This window comes from Panthera leo, chromosome A2, assembly GCF_018350215.1.
Source record: "Panthera leo isolate Ple1 chromosome A2, P.leo_Ple1_pat1.1, whole genome shotgun sequence".
Lineage (NCBI taxonomy): Eukaryota > Metazoa > Chordata > Mammalia > Carnivora > Felidae > Panthera > Panthera leo.
In genome coordinates this window covers 20943939-20960446 of record NC_056680.1, presented here as the reverse complement: position 1 = coordinate 20960446, position 16508 = coordinate 20943939, and the positions used below count along the sequence as shown (strand labels likewise).

General features: G+C 44.6%; 2 protein-coding genes across 15 annotated transcripts in view; one reads left to right on the top strand and one right to left on the bottom strand.

Moving 5' to 3' along the window:
* Nucleotides 1-7644, top strand: part of PBRM1 (polybromo 1) — a 117077-nt gene extending 109433 nt beyond the window's left edge. For all 14 annotated transcript variants that reach the window (XM_042929608.1, XM_042929610.1, XM_042929621.1 and 11 more), the window contains 3 exons: nt 3015-3085; nt 3196-3412; nt 4822-7644. In XM_042929608.1, the coding sequence (XP_042785542.1) occupies nt 3015-3085; nt 3196-3412; nt 4822-4994 (461 nt within the window). In that variant the 3' untranslated portion in view covers nt 4995-7644. The remainder of the gene's footprint in view (nt 1-3014; nt 3086-3195; nt 3413-4821) is intronic.
* A 3472-nt stretch (nt 7645-11116) lies between these two features.
* On the bottom strand, nt 11117-14975 carry SMIM4 (small integral membrane protein 4). Its single transcript, XM_042927523.1, has 2 exons — nt 14677-14975; nt 11117-11414 (listed from the first exon to the last, which is right to left on the bottom strand). Exons 1-2 carry the CDS (start codon nt 14825-14827, stop codon nt 11323-11325), a joined length of 243 nt encoding a protein of 80 aa, XP_042783457.1. The 5' UTR covers nt 14828-14975; the 3' UTR covers nt 11117-11322.
* Nucleotides 14976-16508: the final 1533 nt, after the last annotated feature.

Sequence of the window (16508 nt, the reverse complement as noted above, 5' to 3'; positions counted from 1 at the left end):
CATATTCTTTTTTCCTCCCTCAGCCAGTTGTTCCCGGAGGTACCTGCTGCCCACTGTGGCCAGGCCTTTCCTCACTGAGAATCCCAGGGATGTCAGCAGCAGGGCCTGTCCCGTGTATTTGAGCAGGCGGCTCAGCACCTGTGCCCTTGGGCACCTGGCTCCCTAGCAGCAGCAGAGGACACATGGCAGAGACCAGACTCAGCAGACCAGGGGGCAGAAGGCATACTCTCATACCACTCAAACAATTTGATGTGTGCTCAGAAAACCGAATACAGCCTAGGAAGGTCATGCCCTCTTTATCAGTGAATGATACATGGATGATCAGTGAACGATATCCCAAATGGCTAGTTCTGAGTCACATAGGAAAGCACTTTGGGTCCTGAGGGCACTTCTTCCTCTGATTCAGTTCTTCTCTCACAAGGTCTTCTGTATGGAATCCCTGCTCCATCTCCTGCTTCTCAAATAGCCCTTCTAAGGGGATTGCAGAGTCACTGATCACGGTGAATAAATCCTTCAGCCAGTCATTCTAGGAACAAAAAGGAGGGAGGGAACGAATTTGCAATGAACACGCTTTCTGTATATGAGTCCCCTAAGAAGTATGACATAAGACCTTAAAGAGCAGCATAGCCCTCCCATACTAACTGTGGACACTGGTTTATCTGTCAGCAGAAGCTCAGAATTTATTTCATGTAGAAGCATATAAATGGAGTTCAGAACTAGCTACAGATTTACTTTGTAAATAGTAAGTTGAAATATTACTTTATTGTGAAAGGAAGATTGCAGGTTCCCATATTGATTGCCATCAAATGCAAAAGAACTGACCTTTAGCCGTAATCTAGTTGGAGGGAATGTGACCTGAAGATAACTTAGAAGAGCACTGGGGCCATTATCCAAAATACCAGCTAAAGGCCTGGCCCAGAGGACAAAATGTAGAAATGTTAGACTTGCCTCCAGCAGTGTTGGGTTATACAGAGTTCCAGAAGTGCTTCAGAGGTACACCCAGCAGTGGGCAGGGTGAGTGAACCTGGTGGCTTGGCCTAGAGCCTCCGGCCACACTCTTATGAGTATTGCTTAGAGAATGGCCATAACTCCACACAAGTGTTTGATTCAGATATACCCGAAGAGGAAATGTTTATGGCAGTGGGTACTTCATTTTAGAAGTAGTGGCCTGTGTGGGAGTTACTCTTGCAGCAAAAGTCAGTCATAAGATGGGTGTGCCCCTGTGGCAAGTAGAATTGGCCTTAATTCTGTACCTTCTCACCTTGACTTAGGGTACCCTATCTGACTGACTCAGACCAGGTTGGAGTTGACTTCTGGGTGCATTTGGTACTCAGTGGGAGCCACGTCTGAGGCCAGTACCCTCTAAGTAGCAGATACCTTTTGGTGGGTGTTGAGCACATCTGTGTCCCTTTCCCCACTTCTTCGGGTGTTTAAAGTGCATTTGAAGAAGGCACACACTTAACTTTTAGTCGGGGAGACAGGGAAGAACTCTTAGTGCCCACACACATGCAGCACACACCTGCTTAGGCTTGGAGGAGAGGAGGACTCTGGGAGCTCCTCTGCTGACTCAGCCCATGCTCTCACTGGCTGCCCCTTTGCATGGCATTTTAAAACAGGAAGCAGAGGGGATTGCTGAGTTGTCTGTGCTCCCCTGCAGAAAAGGAGAAAGGCAGCTCAGGGAGGCCCCCCATGTTGTGGGATCTGAGGAGGGTGAGTGTCCCGGAGGGGGGCAGTGCACAGGGGTTAGTATGTTGGAGCAGCAGCTTACCCACCACAGCCTCTTAACCCAGTCACAAATAATCATCAGGATTCTGCTGTGGTGATCTGGAATATAAAAATCCCCACTTTGTAAACAGAAAGCTTATTTGTACTACTACGTTCTCTTTAACAAATGTCTAATACTTCCTGAAGTGGCATTTAGCAATTCAGAACCTTAGAATAGTGTACTGGTGCTGCCTGGCCAAAATAGCAACATTTTGAATCTAGAAAATCTAGTATGTGAAGTGAGCTCCTTTAGACCCTTCTTTGCAGCCAGCAGGACTTGTTTAAAAGTTTAAACAGGGGTTTGTTTGACTGTAGTTTGTTAGTTTTTAACAAACTGGAACCCTTCCTTATTTCAGTGTTTTATGAGAATAATAAATGGACAGTCCTGAGATGAAAACAGCCCCAGACACTAAAGTTAGGACATCTCACCTTTATCAGCTAGTACCTGTAGGACAGAAGTTGCTTGTGAGGCATCATCACTGGGAAGTTTATAAACTTACAGAGTACAAATGTAGAAAGAGTACAAAGTTTATAAACATAACAGAGTGCAAATGTAGTAAGACCACGCTTTTCTCTTTCCCTTTGTCATTTTTGCATTTGAAGTGATAGCAACGAGGCTGATTTACTTCCAGATGATCCTTTTCCAAGTACTGCTCTACCAGATGGAAGTGACCTGTCTGCCAGTATTAGTGACTCCAGTTAGAACCAGGGGTGCTGGGGGCCTGTGAGTGGACCGCAAGGATGTGCCTCCAGCCACCACAGAGCTCATTTAACCGTGCACTTGCACAGCCTCTCCCCTGTGTCCCTGCTGTCCTAGCACACCGCCTGCTGCTGAGCCTGACTGCGGCACCATCACTGCCAAAATGAAACATGGGCTCCAGTTTCAGGAAAATGTGTTGTCAGAAGAACAGTACCTTGAAAATAGAGGTGTATTCTGACTATAGTTTACCTAGGGAAATACTAGAATTTTATGCAGGGTTCAAATCATTTCTAAGCCATGAATAATTAATGTACATCTGACAAGTTGTACTACCTTTGTACTTAAAATAGCTAGAAAACCAAAGAATGTGAACTTTCTATTTGAATGCTGCATCCTGTTCTGGGTGCTTAGGGTTCTTATCCACAAAGATTCAAGGGCAGAGATCCATAGGTTTGCATTATAAATGGCATCATTTCTTATCAGACAGTAGTTTTTCAGTAGCCATCTCAACTCAGAACCTCTAACTGTGCCATTGCGTTCTGAATTATAGGTGTGATGAACCAAGGAGTGGCCCCTATGGTAGGGACTCCAGCGCCAGGCGGAAGTCCGTACGGACAGCAGGTGAGCCTCCCAGCTGGATTTTCTAGGACTTGACAGAATTCAGGTTATCCTCTTTCTCAGAGCATGTGCCAAGTATTTTTTCCCTCACCATGTGCCCTGTGCTCTTTCAGGTGGGAGTTTTGGGGCCTCCAGGGCAGCAGGCGCCACCTCCGTATCCTGGCCCACATCCAGCCGGCCCCCCTGTCATACAGCAGCCAACAACACCCATGTTTGTGGCTCCCCCACCGAAGACACAACGGCTTCTCCACTCAGAGGCCTACCTGAAATACATTGAAGGACTCAGTGCTGAGTCCAACAGCATTAGCAAGTGGGACCAAACCCTGGCAGGTAAGGAGAGTCCTTCTCAACAAGCCTTTGTGAAAGCCGTGCATCATCAAAGTCCTCTCACTGTGATTGGCGTGTTATGTCATGGGGTAGAGATCTACTTTTCGTATATAAGTAAAATAAATTTTATCTTGAACATGACACACCGAAGATGGTGGGGTTTTTTTGCTCAATTTCTAGACTTTGTTTTGTCATAAGCATCACTGCTGTCTTTTTAAGTATATTCTGGGGGCGCCTGGGTGGCTCAGTCGGTTGAGCGGCCCACTTCGGCTCAGGTCATGATCTCACGGTCTGTGAGTTCGAGCCCCGCGTCGGGCTCTGTGCTGACAGCTCAGCCTGGAGCCTGTTTCAGATTCTGTGTCTCCCTCTCTCTGACCCTCCCCCGTTCATGTTCTGTCTCTCTCTGTCTCAAAAATAAATAAACGTTAAAAAAATAAATAAATAAAAAATAAAAGTATATTCTGAATTTTTTCAACAGTTTTTCAGGCATTTGAGCATCAGCACAGATGCACTTGGGTAAATTAAAAATTAAGTTCAATTTTAAAAAAGAAAAGAATATTGGAAAACATGTTTCAGATAACCTGTTGAGTCTTCATTTAGCTCAGAGGACTTCCTGTGTTTTCAGTACCCACTAAAATAACGTGCCTGGCTTCTGGGAAGAAATGTGGAAGTTCCTACTCATTCTTCATTTCTAAACCTAATTTGATTTCTTTCAGAAGTATGGTTTCCCTTTCCTCACATTTACCTTTTTAGGAATTTTTGTTAACACTAAAGAAATTGATTATCAGGACTGCCTACAACAAAATAGTAGTGATCAGATCTTTTAGGTGTTTGTGCAACTCATGTGTTCCCTTTTAGAGAATTATGTTATATTGTGCAGCTCTTTTGTGAAGTCATTATTATAAATTAGATAATTTCTAAAATACATAGCATAAAATAAGACATCCTTAGCTAGGTAGTCTCATACCTAAGCACGTGGTTTTCTAAAAACCAAGATGCCTAATAAAATAATAGGCATTTGCTTGGAAATACACTGCAGGGTTAAAATTCATAATATTTAATAAATAATAAGTGTTAGGGGTACCTGGGTGACGCAGCTGGTTAAGCATCCAACTCCTGGTTTCCATCCAGGCCACAGTCTCACAGTTAGTTCGTGGGTTCAAGCCCTGCGCTGGGCTCTGCGCTGACAATACGGAGCCGGCCTGGGATTCTTTCTCTCTGAGCCTCCCCCACTGGAGCATGCGTGCACCTCAAAATAAATAAACTTTAAACTTTAAAAAAATCTTTAAAAAATATTAAATGTTATATGCTTTAGTAAATCTGTCAGGCCTTAGGGCTGAGGGGGAATTGTTACCTACTTATATTTCTCCTTATTCCTACTTATATTTCTCCGTGTGTATTTTAATTTTCAGCTCGAAGACGCGATGTCCATTTGTCAAAAGAACAGGAGAGCCGCCTGCCCTCTCACTGGCTGAAAAGTAAAGGGGCCCATACCACCATGGCAGATGCCCTCTGGCGCCTTCGGGATTTGATGCTCCGAGATACCCTCAACATTCGCCAAGCATACAATCTAGAAAATCTTTAATCACGTCAATTACGTTTCTTTTATAGAAGCATAAAGAGTTTTGTGGAACAGTAGCCATTTTAGTTACTGGGGGCGGGGGGGGAGGAACAAAGGATGATTTTTATTGCATTTTACTGTACATCACAAGGCCATTTTTATATAAGGACACTTTTAATAAGCTATTTCAATTTGTTTTTGTTATATTAAGTTGATTTTATCAAATACACAGAGATTTTTTTGCATATGTTTCCTTCGTTTAAAACCAGTTTCATAATTGGTTGTATATGTAGACTTGGAGTTTTATCTTTTTACTTGTTGCCATGGAACTGAAACCATCAAAGGTTTTTGTCTTGGCTTGGGGTTTTTGATTTTGGTTTTTGGTTTTGTTTTTTAAAAAAGAACAAACAAAATGAAAAAAAACTACGTACACACACGCACACACACGCACCCATGAGAGTTTACAGATTAGTTTAATTTGACAATGAAATGTGAAGTTGGTCCTAGTTTACATCTTACAGAGGGGAGTGCACTGATGTCTGCTTCATGTGCCTCAGTATCTCAAGTCACTTTAGCAGAAGTGAAGGGTGGTTTTTAGGTTCTAGGTGTTTGGCAGACATGGCACATTTGCTCTATGGACTCAGAGGCTTGCTCCAGAAATCTGAAGTCAGTGCTGTGCATCCTTCTGCAGCTGGTACATTGCCCAGACACCTGCGGGGCAGAGCACTGTTTCTTGTGCTGTTGGTCATATATGGTGTCAGTTATTTTTGCAGAACATGTGCACAACCGTGAATTGTATTTAGTCTTGGCAGGTAAGTTTAAGGGTACTTTTGATCTATTTATAATGAATTCACAATTTAATCCTATACTTCTTAGATTTAAAATTTTAAATCTCTTACATTGAAAAAATTGAAGTTTACCTTGAAGAAAGCATTGAGGTGTGCATGGAGGTGATTTATTTTTCAAACCTAACACCTAACCCAGCATAGGGAAGGGAGTGTATATGAGCTGTGTCAGAAGCATAATTGTAAAAGAGTAGATTGTCTACATATGCAAATATGTTTTCGTACCTTTATTTCCTCATCAGATGTGGCATTTTTTTCCTTCTGACTTTCAGCATTGCAAATCTCAACCAGAAATTTAAGGCTTTCTAGAATGTTTTTTTAAATTTAGCTTGTGCTTTTGAATTTCAGGAGAAAATAATTATAATTTAAGAAAATACTAAAAAAGACCATTACGGATCCCAGACACTTGGGCTTGACCCTGTCTCTCCTAGGTGACCCTAGAAGAAATATTTTCAGGTAGTGTATGATGCTCAGACAGGTAGAAAACTCCACGGTTTTGAAACCTGCTTTTTTGTAACAAGATGGTTGCCATGTTGGTGGAGCTTCCCTTACTGTTTGTAAATGGAGAGAGTGACCCTCACAGGATACTTTCTTCTTTTAATCTGGTATAAATCAATACCTGGATATTTAATTGCCATTCTTACTAAATCATGAGGACAAAAAGAGTGTAGAATGGAAGAAAAGCCTCTTGTATCTAGGTGCTTTAAATACAGGAGGCCCTTGTAACTTAATTGCGTATAGTCAACCACTGGATCTCAGTTTGCATCAAGTATTTTAAATAATTCTGACTTTTAAAAAATGTATTGCAGTAGTATGTCAGTACCTTATTGTTAAACTGAATCAGATAAAGAAATCTTCAGTTCCTAGTTATTTGGGCCATTGAATCATCATGGACTGTATAATACAATCAGATTATTTTATTTCTAGACATTCTTGAATTACACCAAAGAACCTGAAATCTAATTTTGGTTAAGTTATTTATTTATTTCATTCACCCATTTTATTTCCCCTTTTAAGGTCTGGATGAGACTTCTTTGGGAAGCCTCTACAAACTCTTCACTGTGGGCTAGGGTGGGGCATTAGAAGCCAGGGCACTCCTCCTCCCGGCTCCTTCCCAGTGTTCAGAGGTGCTGTAGAAACCATAGATCCAGCCAGGGGCTTCCCGAAGGCAGTGCAGAGCCGGGCCAGGGGGCCGGTAGGCAGGCCCTAATTAAGTTTAAAAAAGAAAATCTATGTATTTATTTTAGAATCATGTCTTTCTGTATATTAACTTGGAGAATATCAGTTAATATTTAGGATATAAGATTTGAGGTCAACCATCTTCCAAAAAAGATAAGCCAAAAAAAAAAAAAAAAAAAAGTCCTGACTTAAAAAAGTACAAGTAAACTATATACATCTTTTTTTTTTTTTTTTTTTTCCCCAATGAATTTTAGGAACTAGTGATATGGCTTAGAAAGTATGATGGCCTAAATGTTTTCAAAATGTAAGTTCATATGGAAAAGAGTTTTGTTTATATGGGGGAAAAACCTATTGGTTTAAAATAGTAGGTCAGCCAACTGATTTAAAAGGCACTGAATTGCCTTGTTTTGAACCCCCCCCTTCTCTTCCTATGAGGAAGCACTGAAAGGGGATGCTTCCCTGTGTGAAATCTCAAACTGGTGTTGTTGACTTTTGAGCTTGAACATTTTCAGACCTAATTAAAACTTGGTTTATTCTAATTTCTGTATCAAAGGAGGTTTAAGTGGGAACTAGTCTTATAACATGTATGTATCATATGTTTGTTCATTTAAAGCTTTTTAATCCAAATAAAAATGGAGTTTGCAAAGTGATTTGGATTAACCAGGTTTGGTTGTTCTGTTAAAGCTTGTGTCAGATGTATGTGTCAAGCAGATTTAATTGCTGCAAGTCTAGATTTTATGCTGACAGGGACACAGCTGCCAATTTAAGGGAACAAAGCTCTTCAGGTGGAGGCACAAGTCAGTGACCAGACCCTGGTTCAGGGCTTAGGCTGCATTAACACAAGCTGAATGTAGTCACACTGCAGCTTGACATGCCCCACGCCAAGCGTCTCAGGCAGGCAGTCAAGGAATTCCTGACATGTCCTCACCATGGGTGGAAATACAGGTCGAAGTTTAAATTGTAGTTACTGATGGTGGAAGTCAGGAAAGCGTGTCTTATATCATAAAGCAGTGTAAGCCATTTGAAATAGCTGCCTGTGGCCAGAAGAGACCAGTGGCCCAGTTATGTCTTTACACATGCTTGTAATACAGCTCTTAAAGACATGACCACGCTTTTAATAGAAAGTGTTGGTAAAATCAACCAACTGTTTTCCTCTAATATCACTTTGCAAATCCCTGTGGCTCTGTTCTCCTAAATGTTTGGGGCTGTACTGCATCTATGCTCATGGGCATATTTTGAATGATCATTGATATGTAGTCAGACATTTCCTGCTGAACACCATGAGCAAACAAGTACTGTTACTGTGTTCCTTTTTAGCTTGGAAGTGTGCTAGGTCAGCTGAATGAATGTTCAGAACTGAGCAAATTAACAGACTATTTCTATCCCCACAATAGACATAGTATTCACTTCTTGTGGGTTGCACATAAATGTGGCAAGAAATTCTAAATTTAATGCACATGTGTAAAGACTAAGAGCTGACACTGTACTTTTTTTTTTTTTTTAACGTTTTATTTATTTTTGAGAGAGAGACAGAGTACAAGCAGGGGAGGGGCAGAGAGAGAGGGAGTCACAGAGCCCGATGCAGGGCTCAAACTCAAGAACTGTGAGATCATGACCTGAGCCGAAGTCAGACGCTTAACTGACAGAGCCACCCAGGCGCCCCTGTATGGCTTTATCTAGGAGAGGAATTGCTTTGGAAAACACCATGGTCCAAATGTGTTTTGTTGTTGTTGTTGTTTTTTAAGAGAAGTAACTTGGGGTGAAAAATTCAGACTTACAAAAAGAAAGGAAGAGAGATTAATGTGCTTAAGTTATAACATCTTAGACTTAGGCAAGACTTCCAGAATAAAACCCTTTAGACAAAGATAGCTCCCCTTTATGATTTACTATGTGCCTAACTTAAATATTGTCCCTATCAGTTCAGATGAATAAGTGAAGCTCCAAAGCCACGTTCTTTACCCAACACCACACCGGACGTAGATTTCAAGCAACAAATGCTAGTTCCGTTTTTGTCATTCTAGAAGTATTACAGTTTTTAAAATTTGAGTTATTAAATTTTTTGCCTTGTACTTCACACTAGGGGGCACAGCAATTCTGTAATCAGCATATAAGAGCATTGCTTTTCACATTATTTAAGTTTCCTTAGCAGTTCCAGTGTGTGAGAAGTAGGAGGCTTAAAATTTTTTTGAGGTGAAGCTTAAAAGCTTTCACTTAGGTTAACAAAGATTAGTTCTTACTTTGTAGCATCCAAACAACATACTCTGAGAGTATCTTCAATTTAATGCAACAGATGCTTAGCTAGTCTCCTTGCCTGGAAATGAGACATTTCTTATCATCTTCAAAGTTCTGTTGTCCATCAGTAAATCAGAACTCTGATATATATTTTAAAAAGAACAGGGGCACCTGGGTGGCTCAGTCGGTTAAGCGTCTGACTTCGGCTCAGGTCATGATCTCACGGTCCGTGAGTTCAAGCCCCGCGTCGGGCTCTGTGCTGACAGCTCAGAGCCTGGAGCCTGTTTCAGATTCTGTGTCTCCCTCTCTCTCTGACCCTCCCCCGTTCATGCTCTGTCTCTCTCTGTCTCAAAAGTAAATAAACGTTAAAAAAAAAAAAAAAAAAAAAAAAACAAAGAAAATGCTAAGGAAGGTTAACATGAATTTGCAGCTGTGATTCTTTCTGGGGTGCAGGCAGCGGGGGCGGGCCAGGGAAGGAGCCCACAGCAGACACAGAAGTTAACTGTCAGTTTTATGGGCAGTTGTAAAAGGTGTGTAAGTTACAGATTCTCTCTAAATTACCAATACTAAACTTCTAGAACTGGGGTGGGGTATGGAATAAGGCCATATAATTGAGAGAATCCTACAATTTAATTCCTCATGCTGCAGTCTAATCACTAAAATGCCTATAAGGTTAGGTTCACCAGGAACTCTCTAGGTGACACTGCACAGAAGAACCTCCTTCCTCTCCCCAGTGCTGTGGGTCATCACTGGTCTTTACGCTTAAGCCATCTCTGAGCAGTGACCCTGAGCTGCAGCTGGTGTGGATAGTGCCTTAAGGAGATCGGAGTAGTCAGTGGGTCTTTATACTGAATTGGTTCTAACATAAATGGACTAATTTAAATTAGAAAAACGGGAAGAGATGTTTGTGACAGAGATTATTGAGAATACACTGTGGCCTTAAGCATCTGCTTCTATATATTCATGAGCAGTCATTAGAAACTATTTTGAAACTTAGTCTTCTTTAATACAGATATGTTCTTGTTTGAATAGATGTTGGATGTAGTTACCAAGCAGGGATTAAAAGGGAAAAAATGGATACAGCTTCTGCTTTTCTTACCAGCTGACCCAAACTTACTCTGGGTCAAATTACAAAATCTCTCCTCTGAGCCTCCGATTCAGATGAAGTCTGTGGTTACTTTATGGTTGCTTTGCAGTGTGAAGGTTCACTTTCTCAGGGAAGAAGTAGTGTCTTTATCTTTAGCAGCTGGATGAAAGCACATCTTCATCACAGAGGGGTGGGAAGCCTGTCCCCTCTGGAGTCCTTATGGAGGTCCAGCCCTTGTATATTAGTGGGGACAGGCAAGGGGAGGGGTTATTTCTGTTCATAAGAGCACCTGACATGAGTAATGTGTGGTCAGGAATTCCCACCACCCTAGCAAATGTTGACAGATTGGTAGCTAGCAGGAATGTAATCTGCAAAATTATCTTGGTTTAAATAATCTTGCAGTAGAGATCTTTTATCTCTATGTTTAAATCTAAATTCTGCAAACAAGTAATTATTTGTGGCCTAAAACAAGACTTCACAAATAATTCAGACTGAGACTGCACTAAAAAGCATCCTGACTGATCCTTGAATTGTTTTGTTTTGTTTTGTTTTTGATCCTTGAATTGTTTAAGAAATATTTTCATGGAGGGACACCTGGGTGACTCAGTCAGTTAAGCTTCTGACTTTGGCTCTGGTCATGATCTCGCAGTTGGTGGGTTCAAGCCCCTCGTTGGGCTCTGTGCTGACAGCTCAGAGCCTGGAACCTCCTTCAGATTCTGTGTCTTCCTCTCTCTGTCCCTCCGCCATTCTTTCGCGCGCGCTCTCTCTCTCTCTCTCTCTCACATAAACATTAATTTTTTTTCTAGTATTTTCATCGAGTGGATTTAATGGGCAAGAGTGTTTCAGGAGGAAAGTATTTTCCATAAGTGCCATCCAACAGTGACTTGGGAAGTATTCAAGCAGAGACAGGAAAACTATAAAAATTCTTTGTAAAGGCAGTTCTGGGAAGAACAAGAGATCTGAAAAGTACATTTTCAAAGGAATTGAAACCAGTAGTAAAATTTCATGTTTACTTTATTGACGGCTGAAGTACAGTCTCCGATGCATTTTCCAGCCTTCTCTGATACTGTCGTTCTGAGGCTTTTCTACGGTAGACATCATCTGTGTCAAATAAAAATTTCACTTAGATTTTTAAGAAACAGGAATTAAAAGTACTCAGATCTGACTAATTTAACCAGTGGCCTAGAGCTCTCAAGCTCTTTCTGAATCTCACTGTTTAACTCAATGCCAAAATAAACCTCATTTAAAACAAAACTTGAGTTAGATGAGGACTATGTTAATGCAGTTCTGGATTTTAATAGCATGGTAAGAGTGTCTTCAAAGACAGGATCCTGTCCTGGCATACCTCTTAGCAATGTTTTTAAGACTTTCCTCACTTCCTCCCCTGCCCACCCACCCCCCCCTTCCCCCCCCCCCCCCGAAAAAATGTCTTTCTCTGAAATCATCCTTAACTGAAGTGCCTCAAAGGCACGTCTTGCCCTGCAGCTCTCTGCTACTCCCTCACCTACACCAGGAACTCAGGGTGGGGAGGTGAGGTGAGTTCCCTTGTTCTCAGCAGCTGCCCTTCGACACTGCAGATTCTTCACCCTCTTCCTTTGGGGCTTACGCCATTTGCCACAATGGGCACCTGGCTCTCTCATGGGCACCTGGCGCCACCACTCCCCTTCAGTCACTGAAAATGCTGGCATCTCGTTCAGGCTCCTTGACCTCCCTGTGTGATCTTCCAGGCAACACCACCTGCCATGGGGATGAAGCACTAGCCCCTTCACCTCCCTGACTTCTCTGGCCACCTTCTGCCATCTACTTGCGGTGTTCTCTGAAGTATTCATCCTGCTCTGACCACAACCTCTACCACCTTTCTAGCCATTCCGTCCTTGAACCTCTATCAACTTCTTCCCCAGGCCCTTGGCCCCTGAATACCTCCTCAGCCCCCTCTTGTTCTCTCTTCCTGCCCAAACCAGCTGCAGTCCCCTCTTAATAACTTCTTGACCCATCTTCAAAACCCAACTATAGACTAATCCAATTGCCTTCCTCCTGCATGCCTCACTCTGCTTTGTGGTGTAGGACCAACTTATGCATTTAACTGGGTCCACTTGTGATGCCTGACAATCCTGTTTCCTCAGTCATGACCCTGACCCTTCTTCACTTACCCCCAGAAGGCCATGGACTCTTCTTCACACAGCTAAGTCATCAGTAAAGAATTCTTCCAGCTAACTTCCAAGGGCTGCTCTCATGCCTCTGCTCTGATCCCAAGCTCTCCCACCTTCTCAAGAGCCAGGTATGTGTAGCCTGTCTCCACCCCCCTTTCCTGACCCGAATCTCCATATTTTCAGGTCTCTCCTGGTGGGAGAGGGGAGGATGACCCCCACACACACACCCCACACCCCCCATTCACAGAGTCAGATTCCTGAGCCTCTGGGTTTCCTCCTTGCCTCTCTGGCTACTTCTAGTCATCCTTAAAATGTTGGATTTGCCTCTGACTTTCCTTCCAATCTGGTTTCAAATGACCTATAAACCCAGACCCATGAGACAGATCTGCCTGCTGAGCTTCAGATCTATAGAACTATCTCCACCTCGGCACGTCCAAAAACGGAGTCTGGACTGCCCCGCCAGTGTCCCCTCCCTAACCCCACCCCTGCCCCGGCTGTCCTACCAGAAGCCTCCACCACTCATCTCCTGAGTCCACTCAGTCACAAGGCCCTGTCAGTACCATCTCCTGAGTGTCTCTCAACTCCACTCTTGGGCATCCCATCTACACCCACCCGACCAGGCCATCATCTCAGGCCTGAACAACCAACAGCCTGTGTTCTTGCCTCCTCTCCACAAGAACCCACTCTCTTGTTAATCCTCCGCAGCTTAAAACCTGCAATCCTTTGGGTACGTTCTTGGTTCTCCAGTGCTTCTGGACACATCCGCCCAGGCACATTTCTAACCACTTCATCCCTCACTCCACTCACCTTCAGGCCCTCAAACAGTAATCTTTCACACCATGGCACTAGCGTCATTCTTTCACCTCCACAAACGTTCCCCTCATCTGGCTGACCTACTCAGTCAATCTTCAGGTCCCACCTGGCATGGTAACTCCTGGAAGCCTTCCCTGCACCATCTGATCCAGCTGAGGTCTCCACACTCCCCCAAGACTGCCATTGCCCCCTGCCACTGTCCCCTCAGTATTGACCACACTTAATAGTAACAGTCTTTATGATGGGTCTCTGCCATTAGAGCTCTTCTGAAGGAGGGGACATTGCCTTGTTCCTTACATACTCTCATGGGTGTGTATTAAATACTGATGAATAGATGAACAAAAGGTAAGTATCTTTAGGAAGCGCTAATGTAACAGTGTTTTTAAAATAAGGGTTGGCCCAGCACCTGGATGGCTGGGTAGGTGGAACATGCAACTCTTGATCTCAGGGTTGCAGGTTCGCGGAGATCCACGTTGGGGCTAGAGATTGCTTAAAAATCTTTAATTTTTTTATTTAATTTTTTTTTTTTAAATAGGGGCGCCTGGGTGGTTCAGTCGGTTAAGCATCTGACTTCGGCTCAGGTCGCGATCTCCCGTTTGGTGGGTTTGTGCCCCACATTGGGCTCTCTGTTCTCAGGGCAGAGCCCCCTTAAGATCCTCTGTCTCCCTCTCTCTTTGCCCCTCCCTCACTCTGGCACCTGCTCTCTCTCAAAAATAAACAAACACAAAAAAATTTGTTTTTAAATGAGGGTTGGTAATTCGCAAGTGATAACGTGTTTCTGGAGAGGAATAAAGCAGAAATGGCCAAGGGGGTGGGAAAGTTTTTCCAGAAGGGTAACTAGCGCTAAGGCTTGGCAAAGCAATGCCAGGCATTCTTTTCACAGGCATTCTTTGCTGGGCCCTGGTGTCAGTGACTCTGTCCCGCAAAGACTGTGGCAATCCTCTAGGCCAAGGCGGACCAGCTCTCTCCAGGGTTTGGACTGAAGAATCCAGAGAGGGCTGACCAATTAGCAGGTGTTTCCATGAATCTTCAGGGTCGCACTCGCTTCTACAGTGCTGTGAGCAAGTGTGTTCCTTAGGACCAACCAAACAAATGTCACCGGCGGGCAGGGACGAAGGGGCTGGCTTGAGAGGAGGGTGTTCCGCGTGGAGTCACGTGCTCTCCCCTCAAAGTGCAGGGAAGGTCTCAAGGTTGGACACCAAAGTGCTTCTGTCGCCCCGCTTACAAGAGAGCCCGGGGCCGCGAATGTAACCGTACTTGCCCGTCTGACCACGGTAAAGGCAGCTCAGCGCTCAGAGTGGAATGAGCAGTCTGCAACCTGACTGTCCCCCAGGGAAACGGGTCCCTTGCCGCCTCCTGCCTTCCTGAAATGAAACGGACGCTGCTGCACCCCCACTTACAGAAGGTCTCCTGGCCCACGCGCAGTTTAATCATGATCCACTCCATCGTTCCTCCCAGGACAAAAAAGAAGGGCAGGAACCTGTAAACGCCGAGTCGCTGCTTCCCGGGCACCCGCTGCAGGATCCGCTTCACCTGGGCCCTGGAAAACATGCCCGACCCAGGTCGTGGACAGGGGTTCAGCGGAACCAGCAGCGACGAGAGCTGCCCAAGCTCCTGGACTGGAGCTCCCTGCTGAAGACGAGTCCGGCGGCCGGCCTGCGCCACCTCCAGGCAGCCGCGGAGCTGAAGAAGCTGAGCTCGGACACCCGGCCCCAGAGACTGGGCGGCTCCACCAATCAGAGTGCGGTGGGGCGCGAGGACCCGCCAATCCGATTGCGGCAGAGTGCGCGTGCTCCTTAAGGTGGAGCCCAGCCCGAGGGAGCTGGCGCAGGCGCCTAGGCTCTGGAGGCAGGGTGGCCCAAGGGGGCGGGGCCTCCCACGTGGCGTCCACCCGGCTCCGCCCCAGCCTCCCCAGTGCAAGCCAGTGCTCGGAGTTGGCGGCGGCACCCCCTACTTTGCCACCGCCATCTTTTTTCTTAAAGTCCTGCTAGAAGTGACGACCCTCTCTGATGGCCTAAACGTATACCGCATTGTACTATAGAGTGCAATTATGCAATTCTTTGCATTTATTTCGGGGTTGCGACTGGTGACAAGAATACTAAAAATAACAGAATTTGATATGCATTGTTGAAAGCTGAACTTTATCACAACAAAAGTCCAAGTAATCACCTTGTGACAAACAACCCTGAAATTAATCAAAGCCATCCTGTATCCGGGGCACTTACCGTTATACAGGGACGTGTAGGTGCTTTTTATGCATCATCTCCTTATTCACAATAATCACAGAAGAGCAGAGTGGCTCAGGAGCATGGGCTTTGTCAAACCACATCCCTTGCTCCACAAAATGGGACCCTTTCTCTGATGCTGGGAGGATTTAGAGGTAAAACAAACAAAGCACTTACCACAATGCCTGGAGCATAGTAGCTGATCGATTATCATTAGTTAAAACAGGATGATGATGATGGCGATAACGATTTATTGAGTGCCAGTTCTTTACATGCACTCTAAATCCTAGGGAAACTCGCCTCTATTTGCATCTTCTCCTTTTATAGATGGGAAACTGAGAAGTTAAAAGCTTGAGCCAGGTAGTAGCAGAGCTCAGACTCCAGAGCCTTCACTCTTGCTAAGTCACTAAGTCTCCATGCTTTGTTGTAAACAGCTGTCACTTTATTACCTAAGGCTAAAAAAACAACTGGGTCCTTATCTTTGGAAAGGGAGACAACTAGTACACAAACTAAAAAAATCAAATGAAAACTTAGTGAAAAAGTCTGGTGACGTGAACACAAAGTATACACAAACAGGCTGGAGAAGAGGGACAGAGCAAGCAGGGCCCCTGGCAAGGGTCACAGAGCCGAGCTGAGCAGCCAGGCCAGTGCTGCTACCCGGATAACCTGCCTTCTCCAGCTTCCCGCACACACTGGCTTGGCACTCACTCGTTTCTTTTGGTGGCTCTGGAAGCCTGTCACTGCGGGGCACCCATCTCCCGCCTGAGGAGACTTACTTGTGGACAGGTGTTCAACGCCCTCCTAGCTTCCTGGGGCTCACACGTGCCTACCCTTCCGCCTCCATCCTGCCCCATCACCTGGCCCAGGATCTGGCCCACCATATGTAAGTGCTCAGCCAAGATGCAATGTGTATTCAAATAGGCACACACCCTTAAACCGGGAGGAGCACCCCAAGGAAACAGAGTGTCTAGCCGGCCAGGTCCCCACCGACAGGGCCCACCGGTGCA